The 26,315-nt window shown below is 41.1% G+C and overlaps 1 protein-coding gene across 2 annotated transcripts; it reads right to left on the reverse strand.

Annotated features, from left to right (window-relative positions):
* Positions 1 to 3,736: 3,736 nt before the first annotated feature.
* Positions 3,737 to 25,849, reverse strand: KCNG3 (potassium voltage-gated channel modifier subfamily G member 3). Of its 2 annotated transcripts, none has more exons than XM_060247481.1 (2): positions 25,121 to 25,849; positions 3,737 to 4,712 (listed from the first exon to the last, which is right to left on the reverse strand). In XM_060247481.1, the coding sequence occupies exons 1-2, from the start codon at positions 25,822 to 25,824 to the stop codon at positions 4,067 to 4,069; spliced, it is 1,350 nt and encodes a 449-aa protein (XP_060103464.1). In that variant the 5' UTR covers positions 25,825 to 25,849; the 3' UTR covers positions 3,737 to 4,066. The 2 variants fall into 2 exon arrangements, with proteins under 2 accessions (XP_060103464.1, XP_060103463.1); XM_060247480.1 differs by having other exon boundaries at positions 25,088 to 25,849.
* Between the last annotated feature and the right edge of the window lie 466 nt (positions 25,850 to 26,315).

Raw genomic sequence — 26,315 nt, forward strand, 5'->3', positions numbered from 1 at the left:
CTTTCTGATGGTCCATAGAGATTCATCAAAATATATCACCTCACGTCCTACTCTCAAATCCAGGAAAGTAACTAGCAGTGCCATCTAACCAGAGAGTTTTTCTTGGAATTAATGGTATGGGGTAAGATGTATGGCTGTGAGATCACTAAAAATCACAGTAGAATTGTGCTGAGGTGAAGGAAAATGGGATTTGAGTGACAGGGGCCTATGTTTGTTTGTTTGTTTGTTTGTTTAAAAAAATCTAGGTGATAGTTTTTTTCACATTTCTAAAGTTGTTAAAATGGAAATGCATTCAAACAAGAGATGCTCCAAAACACATTCATGCTAAGCATTTTACCAGGATTTTTTTAAAGTTAAAAACATCAAAGTAAAATATATGGAGGGTTTGGTCTGAAACAGAAAAATGTGGCATGTTGATGACTTTCAGCAACAAATGTACTGGCTTAAAGGTAGCTATATTTAGTGTTTAACAGCACAGGGCTATATGGCAGCTTCTCAAATCATATTAATAATGCCACCATTAAGTTGAACTACATAAGAACACAAATTCTTTTATTGTGGTTCTGTTATTTACAAGATAGTACATACTGCTTTTTCACATTTGGCTAGCTCCTTTTCTTATCAGTGGAGTGCTTATTTTTTATTCCTTCAACCATGAAAATATATCATTTTACAATATGTGTGTAGTTTACAATGGCTTTGTCCAACAAGGATCATTCAGAGATAACAAGTCCCATTTTGTTATGATATATAAACAAAGTCTGCTGTTTTCATGAATCATGATTCATAGCTGACATTAAAGTTCAACACAAGCCAAAGAGTCACAATTTTTTTAAAAAGAAAAGAATGCAAGCCTTTTGTGCCCATGACTGCAGATTTCCAGATGTGGCCAGTTTCTGCTAAACAATCAGAACCTAAAGGATTTGGGGAGGTTCTTCCAGGCATTTGATTAGAAGAACTTCTATACTTGCAACTTTCTTTTCTTATTGTTTTGTGTCTCTTCAAGCTTTTAATTAGAAAAATATATTCCTTAGCTCAGGTATGAAACCCAGATGATTTCCCTAAGAAATCTGCTTATCGCAATTGCATCCTGCTTCTCCTCTAAAGAGGAGTTATCCAATTTTATCCTCCCAACAATCCTTGTCTTGTCAGAAAGCTTGGCCTGAGATACCCACATTTCAGACTTTATCCATTATACAACTCCGGCTGTTGCAGTAGAATAATTAATAAACTGGGAGAAAGGTAAATCAAGGCTTTTGAATAAATGCCTTCATACTGATGGAACTTAGTTGGCAACATAACTCATTCTCATCCATTACTCACATATCAAATCTCCACTAAAAATATCAATTATATTGTCAGCAGTAACATTTTTCTCTATTCTTTGTAAAATTTAATAGTACCTTCCTTCCATAATTTATCTTTGTCTCTGATCCTAGTCATGTTTATTTGGAATGAATTTCCATGAAATCAATAGGACATTTCCAAAATGTTTACAGCTGGAATGCCAGTCTCCAAAAAACTAAAATGCATGTGCTACAGAAAACATATGGTGCAACAGTTACAAATTCTCATCTCTTTTGTAAATTGTGAATCTGGTAACTCTGCTGATCCCACTTTTGCTAATGCAGACTTACTTGGCTTTAACAGATTATTTCCACAGCTATATGCCCTGGGGGGCATGGAAGGACCTGGGGAAGGACAAGAATTAAGTATAGCAATGGTTCTGTTCCAGTGCAGTTAAATCCTAGGGGATAAGAGGGCAGGGACTCAGAACATCCATCTACCAGTTCTAGTCTTTTACATGCAAATAGATGGTGAAGATTACTTAAGCCAGTTTTCAAACTTTCAGTTTTCAGAAAACACTTTCTACATTTATACATCCACCAAGAAACACTTGGATAATATTACAAGGTACATATCCCATTTGGCTTTATATTCCTTCCATAGGAACTGAGAAAATATCAAAAATGCCCTGTGGGTGCATATTATGAGCTAAAGTCAATAGTGGCAGTCTTTGCTGGTCTTCTACTACTGATCTTGACACTAAGGAAACACTTATAAGCTTCTGAGGATTCTCCAAAACAGTGATTGGGGGAAAAGAACTTTGGTAAGGAGATCTGGTGTTAAAAGAATGGAATCACTCAGAATTACACTTGGCTAATGGAGAAAACAAAGCATATTTTTTATTTATTTAATACCCTAAGCAACTTACATTGTTCCTCTCTTCTTCATCTTTTCCTCACAACAACCCTTTGAGGTAGCTTAGACTGAAAGTGTGTGACTGGCCCAAAGTCACTCAGCAAGCTTCCATGGCAAAATGGGATTCTGACCCTGGGTCTCCTAGGTCTAGTCTGACTCTGTAGCTACTACAGAACACTAGCTTTTATTGCTAGGCAAACTATGCTAATCCATGCTTCCAATTTTTTTCAAATATGTATTAAGTTTGCAGGCAATATAAGGGATCTTGTTGGGCTGCCATCATTCATACACTAATTGGCTCAGATTTTATGGGAACTGCTTCACTGTTTTATTGTTTTGCTGTGGCCTGTCCTGAACCCACTTATGGAGAAAGATGGGATATAAATAACATGAAATAAATAAATAATAAAACAAAATGCTGATGTAGGGATGACCCTGAGGATCTGGAAACTACAATAGGCCCATAGCTCACTGCTATGGTCATTTTACAGCTGTTTTTGAACATCTGCATTGGCTGCCTGTTTCTGAGTTACATTCAAGGTCTTGGTTCTTTAAAGCTCTTCATAGCCTGGGATTCAAATATTTGAAAGACCATTCCTCTCTTCCTGTATCTGTAAGGCAAATCTCCTGTTTAGATCCTTTGTGAAGATGATCCAATCTGCCGCTGCCTCACTGATTGATCTGTCAGCCGTGGGCCTCGTTATTTAGTACTACTTAGCTAGCAATGACAGGAAACTTTCTACCCTAATAGGTTTTAGGAACCTTGCTAAATCTGTATTATTCAGGAAAGCTTTTGAAGGAAATTTTCTTGAGGAGATTGAGATCCTTAAAGTAATTACATTGATTTATTGTGTGGTGGTCTGTGTTTACAGTTTTATGCTGTTTATTCTGTTTTAATGTTTTATTATATCCATACATTTCCCCTCAATGATGCATTACATAAGCCACTTTGGAAGGAAATGCGGAATAATAGATACAATTTTAAGGGAAGAGCAAAAAGTGGTATAATATCACTTCCCATAAAATCTGATCACTTCTTGTGCTCTGTACACTTGTTTCTTCATTGCATTTATGTTTCTGCCCCAACAGTGGATTTTCAGACTTTGCAAAGAGAGGCACTAGTTGGAAGGAAAAGGTGACTTACCATCCTGCCTTCAAAACTTTTCACAGATTAAATGTCTGGCTGTACAAGGACTATAACCTAGTGAGCTTCTTTTAACCTGCTCAAATTGCTGCTCATGGCAGATGGGGGGGGAGATCTTGATTCCCCCCTGGAACTGTGGTCTTCCCCAGTCACGAGCTCTGCTTTTGAAATTTCACCAAGCATCAAGACTGGATTGCAATGTGAAGTCATGTTAATGTTGAAAAATCAAATAAATGAAACCATGCCACCCCAAAGTACACAGAATTAATATCTTGGATCTTTGGAAGGTGTGTACACTGTGTTCCTGAAATCTCAAGTTAAAATTGACATTTCATAATTTATTTATTTAAAAAAAAAAAAAGAAAGCTTTGGAAACTAGGACTGATTTGTTTCAAGCACAGATGCTTGACCCTAACAGTGCAGAGCACCTGCAATACCAAAACTGGTGGATACTCTCATGCTTGTTGACACCAAGGAAATGAAACCTGTGCTTTCATCCTTGGGAATTTCAGTACTCTGGACCAAAGATTTTGTATGGCTGCTTAAAACTTCTTCCCAAAGATCAAGCAGCCATTCTTCAGTTGGAGAAGGAACATGTCTTCCTCCAATGGCACAAGTCTCTCTGTTCATCTGTCACCAGGGAAGGAAGGACTGGCCTTTCAATGGTTTCTGCCAGAATGTGCAATATGGAAATGCTATTATGCAATGGGATTGTGCTACTTAATTTAAGAATTCAGCAGAGAGGCTCCTGCCATACCTAGCCGACCGGAACTTGAGCTCATGGTAACATTGCACAAAGCTGTGATAGATGAAAGTTATAGGCAGGGCCAGTAAAACAATTCCACTGACCACACAAATCCCTCCAAGAATCCGTCCAGGTATAGTGATGGGGCATACATCGCCATAACCCACAGTGGTCATAGAGATAATTACCCACCAACAAGCAGCTGGGATGCTGGCATAGCCTTCATTTGGTTTTCCCAAGTTCAACCCATGTTCAAGGAGCTGGGACAGTGCACTGAAAATTGCCATAGCAACACAGACGAAGACAAGTAGCATCACCATCTCCCTATAGCACCGCTTTAAAGTCAGGCCAAGTGTCTGAAGGCCAATGAAGTGACGAGCAAGTTTAATCACCCAAAAAATCCTCATCATTCTCAGGACCCTCAAGGTGACTCCTGCCCTCTGGAGTTGAGAATTCTCTCCTGTAAAAACTGTCATCAGCACAGAGATGTAGTAAGGAGTTATTGCCAGCAAGTCAATGATGTTCAGAGGTCTCTTCACAAACTCACACTTGTCTTTGGAGATGATGAACCTCACAATGCACTCTGCAGTGAACCAGCCTATGCAGACAGCTTCAATTATCCTGTTGGAGGAAACACAAGCACAACAATTTATTTCTTGTATAAACTTTCCTGGGGAAGAGTTGGGAGGTAATTAGTACTTAGACATTATGCTTACATGAACACAGACCTTTAGTAGATAAGCAAAGCAAATAGGTGATTTGAATACGGGTTCTAGAAACTATTAACAGAATCAAATGGATCCTCCTGGTTGATCATGTTTTAATAAATAATCAATACTATTATTTGAATGCATTTACTATTCCCCACTATGGTAGGAATGTCTTCTAAAATTAAGGAAAGTAATGGATCTAGAACTTGGGTTGGGGGAGAGAAAGAGGTATTTGGAGTTTTATTTTATTTGGATTTATTTTATAGTATTTCAGTGAAGCAGCCTTGAGCCAAGAAGAGATGCAGGGTATAAATAGATTAATAATACAATAATAAAAATGGAATAAAACAGAATTTATGTCTGAGTAGACTTGCTTAGGATTTCTCCCTTGCATAAAATAAAAACTAAGAAAGGATGGCAGACATTGGTAGATAGTGCTGGTGGGGTGGGGAAGGTGACTGGAATAGAATTTAAAATATTAAAATGTATGGATGTTTGTGAATGTGTTCTCTGCCAGTTTCAGTGCTGAGGCATTTGGAACTGAATTGTGCTTCACTTTTATTTCCCTTCAGGACTCTAATCTGGATTATTTTAAAATGCTTCCCCAGGTGAATAATTACCAATCAGTTTCAAAATTCTTCCCCAAGTGAATAATTACCACCAGGTGCAAAGCTCCCAAGCATGCCTCTTAAGTGGTTGGAGTCAATGAACTGAACAGAACACTGTGCTACCCCATCGACATTTTAAAATCAGAGAACCAGGTAAAGTTATTATCAGATGATACAGGGTTTTTTAAAATAGCACTGACTGTATAGGATGATTTATTCAAGCTGAATGCCATGTTGAAATAAGTTGCAGATTTTGAAGAAAACACTGGCTTTTAATCATTATCAACATAAAGCCTTTTAATTATTAACAACAAAGTTTTTTAAAAATGGCCATTTATACTCATTCATCCTCTAGTCCACTAATATGTTTTTACTTTATAGCCCCTTTCAAGATGATTTATTTAAAAAGATTTTACTTCGCTTTTCTCCTAACAGTAGTCTAAGTGCGCAGAATGAACAAGAGAGAGACGCAGGATCCCAGCATCACCTCCAAAGAGTGTTCATTGGAATGTACAGACCAAACCTATGTATATATAATCATGAAACACTGTCTTGGAAGGTCCATTTGGAAATAATAAAACCCACAGTTCTTCAGACACTGGGGACCATTTTAAAAATCACACCAAAGGAGGGGGATTTTTTATTGATCCTGCCCTGAAACTGTATTATAGCAAAGCCATAGCCCAACTTCTATATGGATTATAAATCTGGGGTTCGAATGATGTACTCATCAAAAACCTGGAGATTGCTCAATATATATATTTTAACCCCAGCTCTGCCTAAGAGCACTCTAGCTGTTTTGGTGCAAACCAAACTTGGCCTTCTTTCAGTAAGGGCTTGCGTATGTGCTGCTTTAATTAACTTTTAGTTGAAGCAGATGCAAGCATTAGCCTCCTCTCAAGTTAATATTTCACTTTTATCCAGAATGATAATACCTGAGTCACTAGACAGAATAGTATTAACTGATATTTTTTCCCTAGTCAACTCCCAGGGGGTTCCCCAGGTTAGCTCTATACTTCACAAATGGATATACATCTTTGATGCCTTGATGCATACAATAAAAAGGCTCCAAATGCTCTCCCTGGTACAAATGACTCAAAGCGGATCACAGCAGAGCCCATTACTTGTTTTACACCCTAAAACTGGCCTTTATGGCCATTCACTCTCAAACTACACATTTTGCAGCGTTAGGGTGAAGTGATTGGACTGATATCCTGCCCTTCACTCAGAATCTCAGAGTGGCTTACAATCTCCTTTCCCTTCCCCTCCCCACCACGGAGACCCTGTGAGCAGTGTTCCCTCTAAGCTGAGTCAGTGTGAGCAAGCTCACAGTTAATTGGCCTCCAGCTCACACTTTTTTTTCTTAGCTCAAGAAAAATGGCCTCAGAGCAAACCAATTTATGCAGTAGCTCACAACTTTAATGCCAGTAGCTCACAAAGTAGAATTTTTGCTCACAAGACTCCACAGCTTAGAGGGAGCATTGCATGTGAGGTAGGTGGGGCTGAGAGAGCTCTTTCCAGAACTGCTCTTGAGAGTATAACTCTGAGAGAACTTGTGACTGACCCAAGGTCACACCAGCAGCTATATGTGTGAGGAATCAAATTAGAGTCTGCCTGCTTAACCACTACACCAAACTGGCTCTCCTGGTTAAAAGGACACACTACTCATGCAAGCAGACACAAATACACTGAGAGGTTGAAAACCTTCCTCACTATATATTTCACTGCAAATCTGGGGAGTGTTCCATATATGTAAACTTGGAAAGGGAATGCCAATATGAAGCAATTTGAAGAGAACAATGCATGTTTCACAGAAGGACAATGGACCTCTGACCTGTAGCCCAGGTGATTATTCCACAGTCAACGATAATCCTATCTGGCACTAAACTCCATTGAATGCTGTGGAGTTTACCAGCTGGGTTCAACATGTGGTTTCTTGGAAGTAAAATGGTAAAAGAGTATTGCAGCAGAACCTTTTCTTATGTGAACAATACATTCAGTCAGTCATGACTCACTTCCAAATAACTAAAATGAGCAACACAGGCAATCCCAGAAGGAACATTAATGTGGAAGCACACCTACACAGTAATGTTCTTCTGAGTCCCACTGAATGTAATGAATGCTCTTGCTCATGAGGCTGGACATAGGCCTCCCCATCCAGAGTCCACTGGTCATGCATGATGGATTGGGACTATTTTTTTTTCTTTTCATTTTATGAAAAGCAAGGAAGAAGAAGAAAAAGAAACTCTTAAGTGTGGAAAATTGTACACCAAGATTATTATTTAAAAACTAAACATGTCATCTAACTTGATTTGAGCAATCATTTCTTTTTGAAAAACAATTACTGCATAAGACAATAACAATAATGAAAAGTCTTCTCAGCAGACCCATTCACTTGCAAAAAGAAATGCAAAATCACAGGAATACCTGAAAGGAAAATATACTAAGAAGAGAGTTCATTAATGCTATCAATGCAAATATAGGTGTTGCTTTATTGTTTTCCACAAATATTGCTCATTACCCTGTAGAAGACAATGCAACATTTTTTTTTTAATGTTGGTGTTCTGTTTTGCACCCTTGCTTTGTTTTTCATTCTCCTGTTCTCGCTTTTGGCCAGACAGCAGCCCTTTAGTTCTCCTTTATGATTTTGTCAAAGGGATGACTTTCTCATATTCTAACACAAGAATAAATATCTGAGGTTCCCTCTCTTTACTGAATAACAAGCACAAGACAATAGAATGTCCTCCAGCAATAAATGGCAAACTGCTCTGCGTTAATAGATTAGTAACAAGATGGGAGCTAACTTGATTAGAGAGGAATTAATCTATGCTCATTGCTATTATGATTTAAAAGCTTATCTTCCTGTTATTGATTTTTTTTCCAGTCTGGTTTATGAGCACAAATTTTGACCACAACTGTACCTTGCATGCACAGAAAGCAGGATGCAATGTAACTCTCATGCAGGCCCATTGTAATTCTCATTTCCCCTGCTGCTATATAGCCTATGCTGCTGCTATGTGCTCAGATGCAGTATGGCAATTCATGTGCATTGGAGGACCTCCCACATTTATCTAGAAACATACAGAGAGTTCTTTCCCAGCCCCCTGCACTTGGATCTACCCATTTTTGTTATCACTGTAGCATGTGTTCCAGGGAGCCTAGACATTAAGCAACTGCTGAATGTTTCAATTGAGGTGGAAGTACTTGACTGGAACAGTAGCAGTAGGCACTGCACAGTAGCATACTGATAGGGGAGAAGAGGTTTACAATAGATCTTCATGGGAGTTGCTCCACACCAAGCTCTCTGCATATATGCAGGTTTGTAGACTTTGTCTCTGGCTACATGTATGCCAAAAGACAGCATTATGAAACTCACCATGCTTCTATCTCTGCATAACTGCATAACTATGACAATAACAGCAACTAGATTGATCAGCAAGAACAAAGGTGATGGACCAGATCTCTTCTTTCCTGTCACACAGAGACTTTCTTCCACCATAAACTGAAGGCTCCAGATCAGACCTAGGCCTATACATACTCTGCATTTAAAAAGTAAAAATTATGTAACAAAATAACCCAAATGCTAAACCATGAATATCCAAAGCCATAAAATTATACAATCCAACAAGCCATGAAAATTATATGATCCAAAAGATTTATGGGAAACTGTCATCTCATATTTATATTCCCCATCCAAACTGCTCTTATAAATTCACTGGGGTGTTTTGTGTAATCAGAAGACTTGCACTGTTATAGGGTTGCTAGATTCAGGTTGGGAGACTCCTGGAGATTCAGAATGGAGCCTGGGAAGGACAGGAACCTCACTGGGGTACAATGCCCTAGCAGGGGTGTCAAACTCATTTGTTACGAGGAACAGATCTGACATAAATGAGACCTTGTCAGGCCAGGCCATGTCAGGCTGAGCCATGTGTGTACCTATTTAAGATTAGGTAGCAGAGATATAAGCTTTATAAAGCACAATCACAAAACTTTATAAAGGACAATCATAATTAAAGATTTTTTAAAAAATAAAAATAAAACATGCTTAAAACATTAGCACTCATTTGTCTTAAAGGTGCTTTGTTTGTAGTTCTTCCATGGGATCCAGGGAACTGGGCAAAGGAAGCTCTGGCTCTTTCCATCCTTCTCCAGGGGACCAGGAGGGGGAGGAGCCTCAGCCAATAGAAGGAAGAGAGACTTGGCAGTAGTTGCTGCACAATTGATAGAGCCTGGCAAAACAAGTTATTCCTCCCCAAGGGAGGAGCCTCAGCCAATGGAGAAAACAGAGGCTTTGCTCTGTAGCTCCTGTGTGATTGAGCAGGTCTTGCAAAGCAAGCTGTTATGCGGAAGGAAGCAAGAGAGAGAGAGAGAGAGAGAGAGAGAGAGAAGGAAGCTGATGACAGCCAGTTGCTCAGGACTCGGGAGCCTGATAGAAGCCTTTCGGGGGCCTAATTTAGCCCCAGGCCGCATGTTTGACACCCCTGCCCATGAGCCTTCAAAGCATCCATTTTCTCCAGAGGAACTGATCCTTGGAGATGAGCTATAATTCTGGGGGATCCCCAGGTCCCATCTGGAAGCTGCCATCCCTACTTGCACATCATTTTTGCCTACAAAGATGGTCAAGCCAGTTATCACCTATTCTGTGCCTCATTCTCGTTTGCATCCCCTCTTTCCTTTTGCTCAGTTGCTCAGGTCTCTTGTTTCTCCTTTTGACTCCTATGAATTCCTGGTTCTATTAGAATAATACCAGTGCACTAAATAGTTAAATGATACTTTTATTAACAATTAAATACCATGATCCCAGTGTACGAGTTCAGACAAAAGGTTTCACTCAGAGGTGAATATTACCAGAAAGGCACCTGATCCCATGCACAGCTGTGACTAAAGATATTTTATTTATTTATTTATTTATTTATTTATTTATTTATTTATGATTTGTATCCCGCCCTTCCCACAAGTGGCTCAGGGCGGTTCCCAACAATTAGTCAAACATAAAATTAAACAAATATTTGAATAGAGGTGTAGGAAAATTGAGAGCTTGACTAAGTACACTTTTAGGACTATTGCCTTTAACATCACTATGAACACTGGCTTCTGTAATCAATTTATCAAATAGTTTGTATTGCTCAAATATGTGTGCATGGAAGATGTCCAAGTTCTACGCAAGGGGCAGGAAGGCAGACAGCTAAAAATACAGCTACATCAAAAGATAATCATGCAACAGCTCCCTACATTTTGCTGAAGGTTCTGATATTGGCAATAGTAGACATAGTGAAAAGATTTTTGTTTTGTTTCAGGACTGATAATGCTCTCTACCACAATACAGTTAAACTGAAGTACTTGTGTTTTAAGTATCGTTGATCACAGAAAAAAACCAATCTGATTTTAAAACTTCAGTCTTGCTGAGGTTAAGATGGCGTCCAGGCTTTAATAAATTTTTAAAAACTGAAAGATAGCTGAAATGCCAGAATGCCATTAGCAACCAGATAGTCCAACAAACATGGCCATTCAATTTTCTTTTGCATTCACAGAACCGAGTTGCATGTTGATTTAGTCCTCACCCCAAATTCTTTAATTAATGGTATTTATCAGCTTTTGTGTGAAAGTTATTTTAATGTAATTCTTTGTCTCAGGACTCAAATTCTAGGTCTCCCACAGCTCCCCCCTTACTATAAACCAGTCATTTTGTTTAATTTTCTGCTCTGCCTGATAAGTCTAAACAGAATAGCCTAGTTTACATATAGACTGGTTTAGACGGCTTCAGAGTTCTTTAAAATTACTAATAAAGCTAGTATGTTGTACGTAATGTAATTACATTTCGAACTGTCAAAGCATCTTTCAGTTGCAAATTGCACATTTCCCCCCTTCCAAAGTTGTCAAAAATCCTTCAACCAATTGGCTAAGCACTAAAAATAGAAAAACCCAAGGACCGGCCTCATCATCTACTAAATGTCTGAATAAAACATAGTATACAAGACAAGAAACATGAAGGAAAAACAGAAGACAAGACAGTATGTGATTAAACTTGTCAACATCAGTTTGTGCAAAAGAATGCTTTTATTCCTGGCATCAAAGAAGCACTAAACTAGAAAATATCAGTGCATTGCTGCCACATCTACATTTACTTCCTAGGCAAAGTCCCCATGAATTCAGTATTTAGCATTTTCTCAGATACTAAAAAGTTAGCATGAAGATGGGCTGAATATTTCAGTCTTCAAGGCATCAGTCTGTTTTCAATTGCACAGCTCAGAATATTAAATGGCCCTTATGTTTTTTTAAGGGGAAGTAATTTCAGCCAATTCCCCCTCCCACAACAGCATAATAACACCCCTCCCCCCTCACTGTGTTCTTGGGATGGGTCAAATGTTCTGCAACAGCACTGGAAACAAAGTGAGAATCTGCAGAAATCACCATCCCCTCTTAGGAAAATTTAAGAGCACCTCTTAGGAAAACTTAAGAACCCTTAAATCTTCAGAATGTGTGGCTGAAGACTATTTACTTGGAAAGAAGTCCCATATACTAGAAATTTTTCTTCCAAGGTAGTATGCTTACAGTGTAGTGATGTTCTTAGTCTATAGCTCTGCACTGCATTGATTTCTCATAGGATGGCTACCCATCCCATTTTCTACTCACATTATCTCTCTTGTTCCCATATGGTTACTCTGACTGCATCAGCCCTGCATCAAACAAAGCTATAGAATGTCCTTCTAGAATCAAACATCCAGTAATTCTTTAGATTTAGATGAGCAAGTAAGAGAGCTCTTTTCTTTTACACAGGAGCAATTCTGAATCCTGGAAGCAATTCTGACTCATCACAGGTAACCACATAATCAGCTAATGGCAAGCCAGCTCTATCACACAATCATAGAAATAATGCCGAAAGAACCAAAAGTTTTCTCTATCCAATCACTTCCCATAATGTACAACCACTATCCCTATCCCTCAGACCCATCAATATATGTAATCCAGCCCATGATGTACAAAAAGCAAAGAGCATGGAAAAGGACAATGATAGGTCATCTTCCTTATGTCAGTCATCCTAACTGCAGCATCTCTCTCTCTCTCTTTTGACCTTTGTGCAACAGATATAGCTCTGATGGAAGAGTAAGATGTAAATACTGTTCTGCCTCACTCCTATTTTACCTCAGCTTGGTTATCAGCACAGTCAGACAATATCCCTTAGAAGGAGGTTGCCCCCAAAGAGATCCAGTTGCAAATCCCTAGTGCAAGGTCATGATCACTGGCATCAGGTGAAGCAATGGGGATAGAGGAAGACAACGGCAGATTACCTCGACTCATCTCTAGCCTTGAAAACCCCATGAGGTGGAACTTCATAGGGTCATTACGAGTTGGTTGCAACTTTCTCTAGATGATATACATACTCCCAATGTACATGTATAAGCAGTGTTTTCTAAAATATAGTAGTCATATTTGTACGTTTAAAGTTACACCTATAGTTTTTATTACCCACCCATGGACCTTGATTTAGAGGAATTTCAAATTTAAGCCAAAAAGGGATCTATAGGCTAGGACTTACCAAAACGGCTGTTCGCCTAGAACAGTTTGTTTGTTTGTTTTTAAATGTTTGGATGTTATGAAGTTCTATCAGTTCTCTAATAACAGATAATGAGGAAATGGTCACAACAGCAGATGTTTGGGCTTTAATTCAGTTTAAAAGCCCAGAGACTGCATGTTCAGCAGGTGGTTTGCCAGACACAAACTTAAAAATCACAATTTCAGCATATGGTTGGGGACACAATCTGTTCTTGATGCACATCCCTGGGGAAAGTCTTTTAGAAGCACACGTGACAGTTTTATTTGCATAAAGATTTTTCATGACTCCAGCATCAAATGGCTCAAAACAACCTGTTATGGCAAAGCTTTAAAACACCACCCCAAGGACAGACTTTGCATAGTGTGCATTTCAGTAAGTCATACCCAGGATTAATTTAGTGTGTAGGTAAAAAAAAAAAAATGCTAAGGAGCTTCATCAGTCTTCTGCTATGTGGGAGCAAGGGGAAAACAAACAGGAGTTTAATCTCCAAAAGCTAAAGTTAGGGAAAGTCAAACAAAGCCTATTGAGCAGAATATTCAGCTGCAGAGAGGGAAGCAAAAGGAAATCCAGGAAGAAAATGATGAAGAGAATAATATATACAAGAACAATAAATTCTGCTTGAGCTCACTCCTAGCATATCCATGCCATATACCTGTATTAACTCTATACTGATTTCACTATGTTAAAGCTAGGATTGTCAACTTTTTAAACCATCTGCTATAATTGCGTCTTTAACAGATGGCAAGTCTGCATCAAGTAGAAGGTGGCAATGGATTATCTCCATGGTATGGAAACTTCATCTAATAATTTGTGCATATCAGACTGGTACTTAAAGCCAACAATCTTAACCATGGGTTCTTCAAAAGAAGTTCTGGGGAAAAGTCAATGAGTATTAAGCAGTTTTAAGTCTGCGATGTAGAAATGCCTCAAGACATCTTGCATAAATATCTTGCATATTTTGGTAAATATTGAAATATATGGAATACTTTCCTTATCAACCTTCTTTTACTGACTGAGCAAGATAAAGGCATTATTTATAACTTAGTTAGATTTTAGAATTGTACTATTTGGTTATTTATGGGATTTAGAAATAAAAATATCTCTGTTTGCTTTAAGGGAAAACTCTAAGTATACCTCAAATTTGAGAAAGAGTTGCAAACTGCTGCACCCTACACTAACATAGCGCATGGATATTTAATTTTTGCCAGCTGAGAGGTAAAAAAAGTAACAGCTGAATGGAGAAGAAAAATTATTTAGTAAACAAATGCATTATTTCGCCAAAAGTTATTTCATGGAATCACAACAGATAGGACTGCCAGCATGCCTGCATATAAACTTTATAACACTGAAACTTTTTAACAATGTGTTATTATTAAACACATTGTAGCATATTGTGGCCAAATTATTTACATTTAAACAAAAAAGATCTTTTAAATGTTGTATATTTCTACAATATATATATATTTAAAGTTATCCCCAATATGACCTTTTTTTTTCTTTTGGAAAAAGGGAGAAAGTCTTCAGACTTTTTTCATGTACATTTCGAATGGATGAAATGCTTTGTAGGTCAAATTGTTTCTCTCCTCTCCAAAAAAAAGAAAAAGGAGGATGAGAAGGAGGAATTACACAAACCTGAAAAGCTCCTAGGTTCATAAATGTCACAACGCACTGTGGTTTGCTATTACATTTTAAAAGCAATGACACCACTGCAGACCATGGAACTAGGAAAATATTGTAAGTAATTTCAGGTCTACCATATAAATTATTCAATACAAACATATTGTCCCGACTACATCAGATACTATTGCGGTGTCTGACACTTATTCTAAATCAAGTATGCAATTCTTTCTAGGACATAATATTGAATGATTTTGTCTTCAAACGGAACTGAGTCTTACTTATGGGACTGAGCTACACAAAATAAGAGTCATTACTGGGAAAATATTATTTTGTCAGAACTGTAAGCATGGTTATACAAATTTCTGGGCAATCCTAGATCTAAATGGAAATGCAGAACACTAATGAACCAACAAGAAGATTGGAGAATTGCCTGAAGAAAAAACACAGCCTGTCCCTTTAATAGAGGCTTAATAAGGATGGTATTTTCTAGATGATATTCTTTATCTCCATGTCATGCAAAGCTTCAGCTGCTCATCTCCATGCATTAAACAATGCATCAAAGGGAGAGGATATTTTTTTCTGGGCCTGTTGGCAACCTTAGCACAGAGAGAGAGAGGAGTAACATGGCTACCCTGTGTAGCTCTAAAGCTCTTTTTTATTTATCAGTCTGCCAAGGAGAAAGCAGAGCCACTCGTCTTAGAATCCTGCTGGCTTCCCAGCCCAGAAGCTATAAAAACTCCCATGTCAATATTCACACCTGCCTCTGAATTTCTTCTATATGTTAGGATTAATGAGTCTTTAATAATAACCATTAAAGCCAAATACAGAGCTACTTGCTTAGCCTAACAATGGGCACATGGCTTCCTGTCTCTTTTTCTACCTGGAGCTGATGTATACAGCCAGCAGCAGTGTTTGACTATCTACCTACACATCTTGGGGAATTTAGCATTCAGATGACCTACTGCAAGTATTGCTGCTTGTCCCATGCAAGCAGAGGAGTGGAAATTATTCAAGCAATATATGTAACTTTCACAAACAAGTTATAGAAATGAGGTATTTGATTAAAAATAAAAAGAAATAATATTGCATTCACTAATCATAATTTTAGCTGATGAATTTTTCACCTAGCAAACAGATGATGAGCAATACCAGCACTCATGCCATGCCTCTTGCTGTAGAAAAAAGTAAGAGTCCTGTAGAACCTTATAAACTAATAAAATTTGTGGTCGGGTATGAGCGTTCATGAATCACTGTTCACTTCTTCAGATACATTATGGATTATGAGCTTCTTCTGATGTATTCTTTATATTTTTATGGCTGAGGGAAAAGGGCCTCAGCTAATGGAATCATAATTTGTATTTTTCAAGATGATAAAGTAGTGCTACATACTGATCTTCGATACATTATTTGGAAGTCATTTCTGCTCCATTCAATGGAATTTTTTACAACTGATATGTTAGCAGTCACAATATGAGGCCCTAGAAACACTCAACTAGCTCACCTTAGTCAGACAACTCCAGAAATATGTATATTAACGCAAACCTGAAACCTCATAAAAGTTGTTTTATTTTCTCTCATCTCTATGATAATCTGTTATGCTGTATATTAAAGAAATAAATCACTTCCAGTTGTGCAAGGGGGAAAGAAGACAATTTCTGCTGATTAGCTCTCCTCTGTGTCTAGAGTTACCAGGCTAGGCTTCCCAAATCCCCCGCCTGGGCTGGAGACCCCCGATTTGGAGCCTCCTCCCCCCGATCCCCAAAAATCTGGAAAGCGGGGGGGAATGGCAGCCCTTCCCACCCAGCCCTGATCCCAGCAGCTTCTCCTCCCCCCTCCCCTTCCCACCGTTCCCCGATGGGGATCTGAAGAGCCGGGATGGTGAGAGGTCAGGTTGCAGCCGTCGTAGTGGTTGTGGGTGGCAGGAAGAGGGTCTTCCTTATCCAGCGGGAGTGACGAGCTTTCCTTTCTGATGCCTCATGTAATGTCGTCATACACTCGGCGGTCTCGCGCCGTTGCCTAGGAGACTGGAAGCGGAGGAGTAGTAACGGCACACCGGGAGCTGGCGGCAAGCTCCTGGCTTCTGCCAGCCTCAAGACCAACGGCTGCGCAAGTTCAGCAGCGCGTGGCTTTTCATGCTGCGAGAGCATCGGCGTGTTCGGGGCGAGGAGGAGCCGTTTCCTCAGCCTCAATGCGGGTCGTTCCCTCGCCTCCAAACAGCGAGATATCAACATCTGTGCATCACCCCTACATGCAGAAACCAGTAAGGCGAGTCCCCCTCCCCCCCCATCAGGAAGCAAGAAGCTTTATTTTGACACCCATGCCCTTGTGTGCCTTATGGAGGAAAATGGTTTCACCACTCTGCAATCTGAGATTATTGTATCTGCGTTAATTAACACCATGAATGGCAATATGGCTGTGATGTACAAGGATATGGTCACCAAAGTACAACAGGTTATATATAAAACATAATGTTTAATTTTAGCCAAGTATATAATTAATGTGTTTTGGAATAATGGGGAATGGATCTGGAGGTTTTGGGGGTTCTGGGGGAGCTGTTTTTTGAGGTAGAGGCACCAAATTTTCAATATAGTATCTAGTGCCTCTCCCCAAAGTACCCCCCAAGTTTCAAAACGATTGGACCAGGGGGTCCAATTCTATGAGCCCCAAAAGAAGGTGCCCATATCCTTCATTATTTCCTATGGAAGGAAGACATTTAAAAAGGTGTGCTGTCCCTTTAAATGTGATGGCCAGAACTCTCTTGGAGTTCAATTATGCTTGTCACACCCTTGTTCCTGGCTTCACCCCCAACGTCTCCTGGCTCCACCCTCAAAGTCTCCTGGCTCCACCCCCAAAGTCCCCAGATATTTCTTGAATTGGACTTGGCAACCCTATACCAGGCCTGTGTTGGAAAATACCTGGAAACTTTGGGGATAGATCTGGGAGAGGGCGGGGTTTGGAGAGGAGAGACCTCAGCATGGTAGAATGCCAGAGAGTCCACCTTTCAAAGCAGCCATTTTCTCCAGGGTAGCTGATCTCTGCCAGCTGTAGATCAGTTGTAAAAAGTGGGAGATCTCCAGGCCCCACCTGGAGACTGGCAACCCTATCTCACATACCATGCTCTTCTGGAGCATCCCCAAACCCCTTAGAGCTAAAGTGAGAGGAGGAAAGCCACAGTCCATGAGTTTGCAGTGGGACCCAAAACTATGAATTTAAGATTGCTCTCTAAGTCCTACAAATCTCAATGAAATGGCAACAGAAACTAATGGGAACTAATGTTCTGAATTGAGCAAGGACCAGCAACTGCTATACAAAACAAAACATAGCTTGTCTCTTGGCCAACACTGCTGAGAGCCACCATGGGGTCTGTTCCCAGTGGGCAGGGGACAGGAATCAGGTTCCAGACAAAGATTCTTACAGGGCTTCAGATTCATGCGGAGCTTGATAAGAAGAAAAAGGCTGCTACAGAAAGGACCTCTGTTCTAGTGCTTAGATCAACTATTACAGAGAGAGTAATATAAATTAAGAATTTAATAAAGTCCCCCACTTTTTATATGATTAACCTCTTTAAAAGTTGGCCTGAGCACTAGGCTTCCCAATTCCCAGGTCCCAGTGGGGGATCCCCCGGTTTCGCAGGCTTCCCCCTGCCCCCAGCCAGCTGGCTGGCGGGGGGAAGCCCCTCCTCCACAGTCACCATGTACCTCTAGAGCTCCAGCAGGTTTAGAAACCTGCAAACAGGTCCATTTTTAAACTGTGTGCCTTTAAAGTTGAGCAGGGAGCAGGAAACAGGAAGCACTTCATGAGAAAAGGTCAGCAGCAGTTTCGTCCGAGCACAGACCCTCCGTTTGTTTTGCTTTCGTTTTCAAAGCAAGTAAAGTTGTGGAGGAACCAGACCCAGTAAGTGTGTGTGAGAGAGAGGGAGGGGGCAGGGGATTCCCCAGTTTGGAGGTCCTCCCCCCACTTTAGAAAGCGGGGGATGGGGAGAGAAATGTCTACTGAGCACTCTATTATTCCCTACGGAGAACGATTCCCATAAGGAGTAATGGGGAATTGATCTGCGGGTATCTGGGTTCTGGGTGGATGTTCTTTGAGGTAGAGGCACCAAATCTGCAGCATAGCATCTGATGCTTTTCCTCAAAACACCCGCCAAGTTTTAAAAGGATTGGACCAGAGGGGCCAATTCTATGAGCCCCCAAAGAAGGTGCCCGTATCCTTCACTATGGTGGGAAGGCATTGAAAAGGTGTGCAGTCCCTTTCAATGTGATGGCCAGAACTCCTTATGGAGTTCAATTGTACTTATTCCAACTTTGCTCATGACTCCACCCCCCCATTGTCTTCTGGCTCCACCCCCAAAGTCCCCAGATATTTCTTGAATTGGACTTGGCAACCCTACTGAGCACTGGTGTCACAACAGGGAGCATCAATCTTTGTCAGTAATTGCATTTGATATGAGTTACAGGAACACAGCCTTTGTTTCATGGTCAGAAGACAAAGCAGCTGCCATTGAGGCACAATCAACTCATGACTACCCCCTACATGGGGTATTCTAGGCAAGAAATGAACACAGGTGTTCTGACTTTATCTTCCTCTGTGTGGCAACCCCAGTCATCCTTGGATGTTTCCTATCAAAGTACTGACCATGGACAACCCTGCTTAACTCCCAACCTCTACAATCCAGGGCAAAGATGGGCTACTTGAGTTGCTCACATGTTCGGGGAGGGTGGGGGGGGTGCTAAATGACACTTGCCAATAATGACAGTGAGATAATCATGTGATGATTTCACAGAACCTTTGTTGTAGTCCTCAGTGAAGAAGAGATTGTTAACAAGGCTTTTGGTTTGTGTGGCATATATCTGCTGAAATGCATACTAAGGGGGGCTGGGGGTTACTAGGGTTGGATTTTGTCATTAGCACTCAGTAGCATGCAAAGTTAGTTCAGGATGAGCCCACTGAAATCACTGTTGATGAGCTGTTGGTGATCTAGTTGCTTATTACCCAGGTGATACCCAGTACTGTGGATCAGTGAAGAAGTGGATCAGAAACATACTGGACTCTCCTTAAAGACAAACAAATTGGGTAAATCTGTGCTTTCATACTGGAACAGGGGGAATGAACAGCTTTCAAAGAACAAACATTTAACCACCAAAATATTCACAAAAAGTCAGGTAATTGTTACAGATTGATCAATGAGAAGGTTCACCATTTTAAAGAGCTGGATTAATTGCTCGTATGCAGTAAAAATAATGGTTAAAAATAAGGCAGAAGAATAGAACTTGCTAGTTCATCCATTTAAGTTCTGGATTAATAGTACCATGATAAAACTTGTTAAAGGTTATAAAATAAAGTAAATGTTGTGGCAAGCATTTGACACACAAACTTATGCAGATTTACTCAAAAGTAAATCCCTTGTACTCAGTGACGATTACTCCAAGGGAAACATGCACAGGACTATATTGTTAGTCTTTTAACATAGCAAAATAAAATAATTACAGTCCTAACAAAAAAAATTTAAAGGCTAGAAACATTGCAGGCCCTGAACCAATTTACAGTGATGGTAAAGGCACTAGCCAATGGGGCCTATAACATTCGCACAGTAAGGTTTAATGCAGCTCTCACAGTAGCGAAAAATGCATGGAAAGCACTGGTGGTGTGTGAAGAGGGGGAGAGCTACATTTTCCCACCAAAAACCAAGCACAATTTTGAGCTATGGAAGCACTCAGGTTAATGAGTTGTAGAGAGATTCTTAGTACCTCACAGATGAATTCTCAAAATGTGTATGGAAGAAAATTATGACTCTGAAAGACTAATGGGTAAGTACAAGGGTAATTTACTCTGGAAAGTGGGAGGTAAAGCTCATTAGTATGTGGTCAGCATTTTTCATTTGCCTTTTATTCATACTATTTTTATTTATAATATTTATACCTCCACGCCTTTTCTTTTGGCTCAAGGAGGCTAACAAACAGGTGTGACAGTCTCCAGTCAGTAAGAATATAATGGAAGAATGGAAGAATATATTTTTTTCTATTCAAACAACCTTTTTTATTGTGCCTTATAAAATAAAATAAATGTTGTTGCAATCCAGTAATCTTGCTTAAATAAAGGCCACCTCATATATATATATATATATATATATATATATATATATATATATATATATATATATATATATATATATATATATATATATGTTCTTATCTGGGAGGTCCCTAAGTGCCTTCATTTCACTTTTTGAACACAGCAGACACAGAGGGCGTTTTCGCACTTACCTTAAGCCGGAGTGACGTCCCTCTTCACCGAGCAGCGTCTGCACGGTTTTCGCACTAATTGCTGCGGAGCACCTGGAAGAGCCGCAAAGTCCCGCGGCTTTTGCGGTGCAAATGTAAACCGGTTTTTGGCGGTTTACATTTGCGCCGCAAAAGCCGCGGGACTTTGCGGCTCATCCAGGTGCTCTGCAGCAATAAGTGCGAAAACCGTGCAGACGCTGCGTGGTGAAGAGGGACGTCGCTCCGGCTTAAGGTAAGTGCAAAAACGCCCAGAGTTAAAACCAGATGTGGCTCTCTGTGGAATATAGATGACGAAAGAAAGAAAGAGAGAAAGATTAGTTGCCTCATACAGGGAATAAGCGGATATTATAAGAGGGGTTGTTAGTGCCTGGCACATGTCCCAAACAGCAGCACACTAGACCATTTTGCCCAATCTACAAACCTGGCTCCCCATCCATTGGACTAAGGCATCATAGAGTTGCTCCCATCATGTCCGTTAACCCTTCTCTCTCCACAAGGCTTTGTTTCTGATATTCAAATATTTTCATAGGAAAAGTTGTTGCAGTGGGGGGGCCTGAAAACATTGCCTAACCCCGGGCCATCCACTAAATGTTTTAATATGTACTCACTTGTGCTGTAACATAAATTAGTCTGAAGTTAGCTTTTTCCACTTAAGTAAAAAAAAACAACAACAACCACCATCTTGATTTTTAAGATAACATTCATCCATTCACGTACTCTGGAGTGTCCACAGGGGTTCACTAAAATACATCACATTTTATACTTCCTTGGTTCAAGACTCTTCCCTTCCAACAGACAACTCTGTCAGGTCATCTGTCTAAGAGAGAGTGATGGATCCAAGGTCAGCAGTGAACTCCATATCTGAGTGGGAATTTGAACGTGAATCTTCCCCATCCTAGTCTAGCATACAGACTACTGAACCATACATTCTTCCACTATGGTTGTTTCATAAGTATAACTTAAATCACAAACGTGATCTGAAGCTAACCAAGTTACATTACTGTAAACCACCTCTGACTCACAGTCAGTTTCAATAATGAAACCTAATATTAAAGACAGCAGCCTCAAGATCAATTTGGTAGAACCTCCCTTTCAATAAGAGCCAAGGCTACGGGAATATTTAACAGCCTAAGGATTTGTGCTACTGTACATGATGATATGTCATTGGGATACTTTACCTGTTCTTTCATAAAAGTTACCTGGCAATGGCTTGAAGAATGTTTTGCTTCAGACTAAATATGTCCCTGACAAATACTTAAATATATTACAATATCTACTGGAATTATTCTTCCTACTGGAATTTAAGATTGCTGCGTTCTTTCTTACAAAAAATATGGTTTGGAACTGGAAATATACATATTTACTGTAATATATGTGTGGATGTCTAATTGAGGGTATTACAGGCTATGCAGAATATTAAGCAATCAACTTGAGACATATAACGTTTTGTGGCAACTGTTCTTACTGCAAAATAAAAAAAAGTCCCATGGTCAGGCCTCAGATTCAGTGGGAGCTCACAGGAGCACAGCTCCTGAACCCTTCTGACAGTTCCACTTCCTCCTTCTGAGTTCCACCTCCTTATCCATTGAATAGTTGATGAGGTCCACCACTTATTTTTCAACAAAACGACCCCAGCCCATGCTGTAACAAAATTAAAAAATGACATAATTTTTTCCATCATAAGCTGTCACAATGAAGTGACCTCTAACTTGTGATGGAATTAATTTTGTTAGTCTTCAAGGTGCTACTGAACTCCTGTTTTACTTTTGCTGCGACACACTAACATGGCCACCACTCTGGAATTATTCACATTGCGGAATCATTCTTGCTGCTTTGAACAAGATTACTCACTAAAGAGGAATATTTCTAGGAGTGAGTATTGCTGGCTCCAGGGGAAGAATGACATGCTGTAAAAGCCTGAGAATGGAATCAGACTGAAGCGATTCTCTCAGAAATATGAGAGAATTTATTCCCATTTACATTACAGGGACCCAAATGAAAACATGTGTCCTTTTCCCAGCTGAAATAGGATTCCAAAATATACTTATGAGTCAAAAACAACCCTAGAAAGTTTTGTCTATAATGTCTAACTTTGCAGCTACCTAATTAGTTGGTATGTCAGGCTATGGGATGATTATTTAGGCAGTTCTTCCACACCCTCACACAAAATGAAATATCATTTTATAAAAGTGCTTAAAGGAGTTTCCAATTGCTTTGGTGTGAGGGAAAGAGTGGAAACAAGAAAAAACAACAACTGAGTCTGGTTATAGAAGGCGCCCACTACCTCTGAACTATAAGCAAAGGGACTAGTGCAAAACTATAAAAATAATACTTGACTGACTGCGACTATGGTGGATTCCTACGAGATCAAAAACTCAAGAGTAAGAGTAGTGGTTTCTCAAACAATCCCCTAGAGCTTTGGTTTCCAAAACAACAGGAATCTCTTATATTTTGCAATTTTGTGTGATAATAGACAACCATCTTAAACAAGCAAATCTGGCATCCTTTCCCATCCTAGCTGGAATTCAAAATAATGAAGGTGATACCTTTTTTGCTGGTAGGAACAAGAAACATTTCACAGAAATCTTTACCAACCAGAATGAAGAATGCGTGCTGTCTCCTTCCAAAGGACTATAATTCTTACACCAACAGTATTCAGTACTTTTTACACCATTGTGACCAGCTTACAAAATATCTTAATTTAGGAGGAGAGTCAGACACTGTATTGTGGGACCAGGACCCTGTAAAACCAGCCCCCTTCCTTGAAATCTTCCTGAAAGTGTCAAGGAAGCATTTATTAGGGCAACTTGAATTATGTGGACAATTTGTTTCCAACTCAAATGGCTAAACTAAAGGGCAGGTTTCAGCAGGAAGCTCTCTGAACTATAAAATCACAGACTTCAAAGTAGGATTTCCAGACTGAAACCCTGAGATCCGTACACTGCGCTTCTAAAGCCTCCCTAAATTAAAAGGACTGAGGATGCATAGTCAGGAAACACTGTTGCTGTTTGAAGTAATTTGAAGTGACAGTCATATATCTGGGTCACAATTAAAAGAAACTGAATGCAATCCTAAACACAGTTATATCCTTCTAAGTCCACTGAAGGCAATGGGCTTGGAATGATGTAATTCTGTTTGGGAAAACACTGTCAGTGAATCTAACGTAACCTCTGAGGTATGACTCTCTCTATAAAGCTTTCTTTTTTAAATTACCTTCATAAAATCCTCCTATAGTAGCTTATATATGAAATGACCTTCTACATGTCTGCTACAGATTCTCAATGTATCTGCATAGGACACTGGGCTACTTTATACGATACACAGGGCACTGGACAGGTATTAGATGTTTGCACAAACTGTGTGTGTTGGCTAGATCATCCTGAACACTTTTCCTATAGAAGGGTAGTGCAAGATCATTACCGGTGGGCAAGCTATCTTGCAGGAAAGCTAGTCAACTATTCTTCTAATTGAAGACCAGCTGATAAGCTTGAAGGAACAACAGTATTCCTCAACACAGATGAAAACCATACACATCTAAAGCTTTCCAAACAGAGGTTTATTTAAGCATTTCTTGAAAAACTTCCAAGAAAAAGAACTCTGTATTCTTCCATAATGGCAAAGGCATAAAACTTTGTAGCCTTTCTTTTAAAAGTTTTTTAAACTTGTGGATGTTTAACAGTACAAGATGGATATTGGTTTTGAAACTGAAATCTGGCAATCAAAACTCATGCAGTGTATTCACTGCTATTAACCAAGTCCCATTTACCTTAATGGGACACACTTCCTAGTAAGGATGCCTTAATGGGGCCCTCTTCGTGGTAAAGTTGCTTAGGACTGGCCTTAGCCAGGTCTGGTCACTCAGCTGCTAAAAAAAGGGGGAAAAGTTTAGCACTGGAAGTTTGGCTCCAATAGTTGCACAAATTTGGCACCAAAAATTTTGACACTGCCTCCCAAAATACTTATTCCTATTATCTTGTCATTATTTTTTCCTCTCTCCAACTTTGCTTTCTGGCAGGAGACCCTACATTTTCTGGGCAGATGCTGATGCGACACACTCTTGCCAACTAGCCTGCCTATGGGGGGGGCTCAGCAGTAACTATGAAGAAACCCCAGTGCAATGTAACCATGGTGTTGTACGACGAAAGAGCAGCGGAGGACACACGGAAACTGGACACACTGGACGGGACATTGGAGTGGGGGGAAAATAAGCGATTCCTCCTACCCGGAAGGCTCCCTCACTGAGTCTGCTGTGTACCTGCTCTGCTCCTCCATGCTTCGGTTCTCTGCCGAGCGCCACTCGGGCATGGTGCTGGCACACAGCACCACCATGGACACAATGACAAAGATGATGGAGATGGTTGCCAGGATCTGGGCGGCCAAGGAGGAGGTGGGTTCCTCGAACGTCCTCCTCATCCGCTCCAGCCACTTCTTCTCCTCGCCGCCAGGAGGGGGCGCTGCGCGGCTGCTGCCCTGGTCGCCGCCTTCGTCTCGGCTGGGCGGGTGGTGGCAACTGCTCTTGCTGCTGCTGTCGCTGCTGCTGCTCCAGCCGCCCGCCGGCTCCGCCGGGAGATCTTCGGCCGAGTAGAAGGTGTAGGTGTCGGACATGCGGTCGTCGAGGCGGCGCTGGCAGCAGTAGTCGAGGTGGGTGCACTCGAGGCCCCAGTAGATCATCTCGTTGTAGAAGGAGAGCTCGCACATGTGGGGCACGAAGCGCAGGTGCCCGTAGCGCACATAGAGCATGATGAAGCCGAAGGCCTCCGAGTGCCGGTCGAAGAAGTACTCGTTCCGCTCGCGGTCGTAGTCGTCGCAGACCTCCAGCACGTCCTGCTCAGACATGCAGCCGTGCAGGCGGCTCACTCGGCGCAGGGGAAAGTCCTTCAGCACCTCTCGCGCGAAGGAGTAGCGCGTCCCCCCCACATTCAGCACCACCACCGACGGGCCCCCCCGGCCAAAGTTCATGGCTTGGGGGGGCGGGCGAGGGAAGGAGAAGGCGAAGAGGCGAGCGGGCGAGAAGCCCCGCGGGAGGGCCGGAGTGCGGACGGGCTCCTCGTCAGGCTCCGCTTGGCGCCTGCCGGGGCTCCCTTATATGTTTGCTGCCGCCAGCTGTGGCCCCTCCTCGCCCGGCGAGGCGATGACGGCGGCTCCCTTTGGCCAGCTCTCCCCCGAGGGCGGGGACGGTGCGCCCCCTCGAATCGCCGCCGGAGTCTTCGGGCGCCCGAGCGGCGGCTTCACCTCAGCAGGGCGCGGGGCTGGCAGCTGCCGGCCGACTCTGGCTGGGGCGAGGAGCTCTGCCTTTGCTGCCGGCGCCCTTCGGGGCAGCAGGTGCCCCAGGCATGGTGAGGCCAGGCAAAGTCCCGCCAAGTTGGGGAGAGCTGCGAGCGCCCTGCCCTGCCCTGCCCTGCCTGCCGCGGCGCCGCTCGGCTCTCTGTGCCGGGGGCTTCTGGCACCGC

This window comes from Heteronotia binoei, chromosome 1, assembly GCF_032191835.1.
Source record: "Heteronotia binoei isolate CCM8104 ecotype False Entrance Well chromosome 1, APGP_CSIRO_Hbin_v1, whole genome shotgun sequence".
NCBI lineage: Eukaryota > Metazoa > Chordata > Lepidosauria > Squamata > Gekkonidae > Heteronotia > Heteronotia binoei.

Bases quoted from the DNA above. Each gene is read 5' to 3' on its own strand.
- KCNG3 (XM_060247480.1), bottom strand. From the start codon at position 25,824: ATGAACTTTGGCCGGGGGGGCCCGTCGGTGGTGGTGCTGAATGTGGGG. The intron at 4,713-25,087 runs GTAGGAGGAATC...TTCCTCCAACAG, and splicing joins TCAGTGAGGGAGCCTTCCGG to GATAATTGAAGCTGTCTGCA.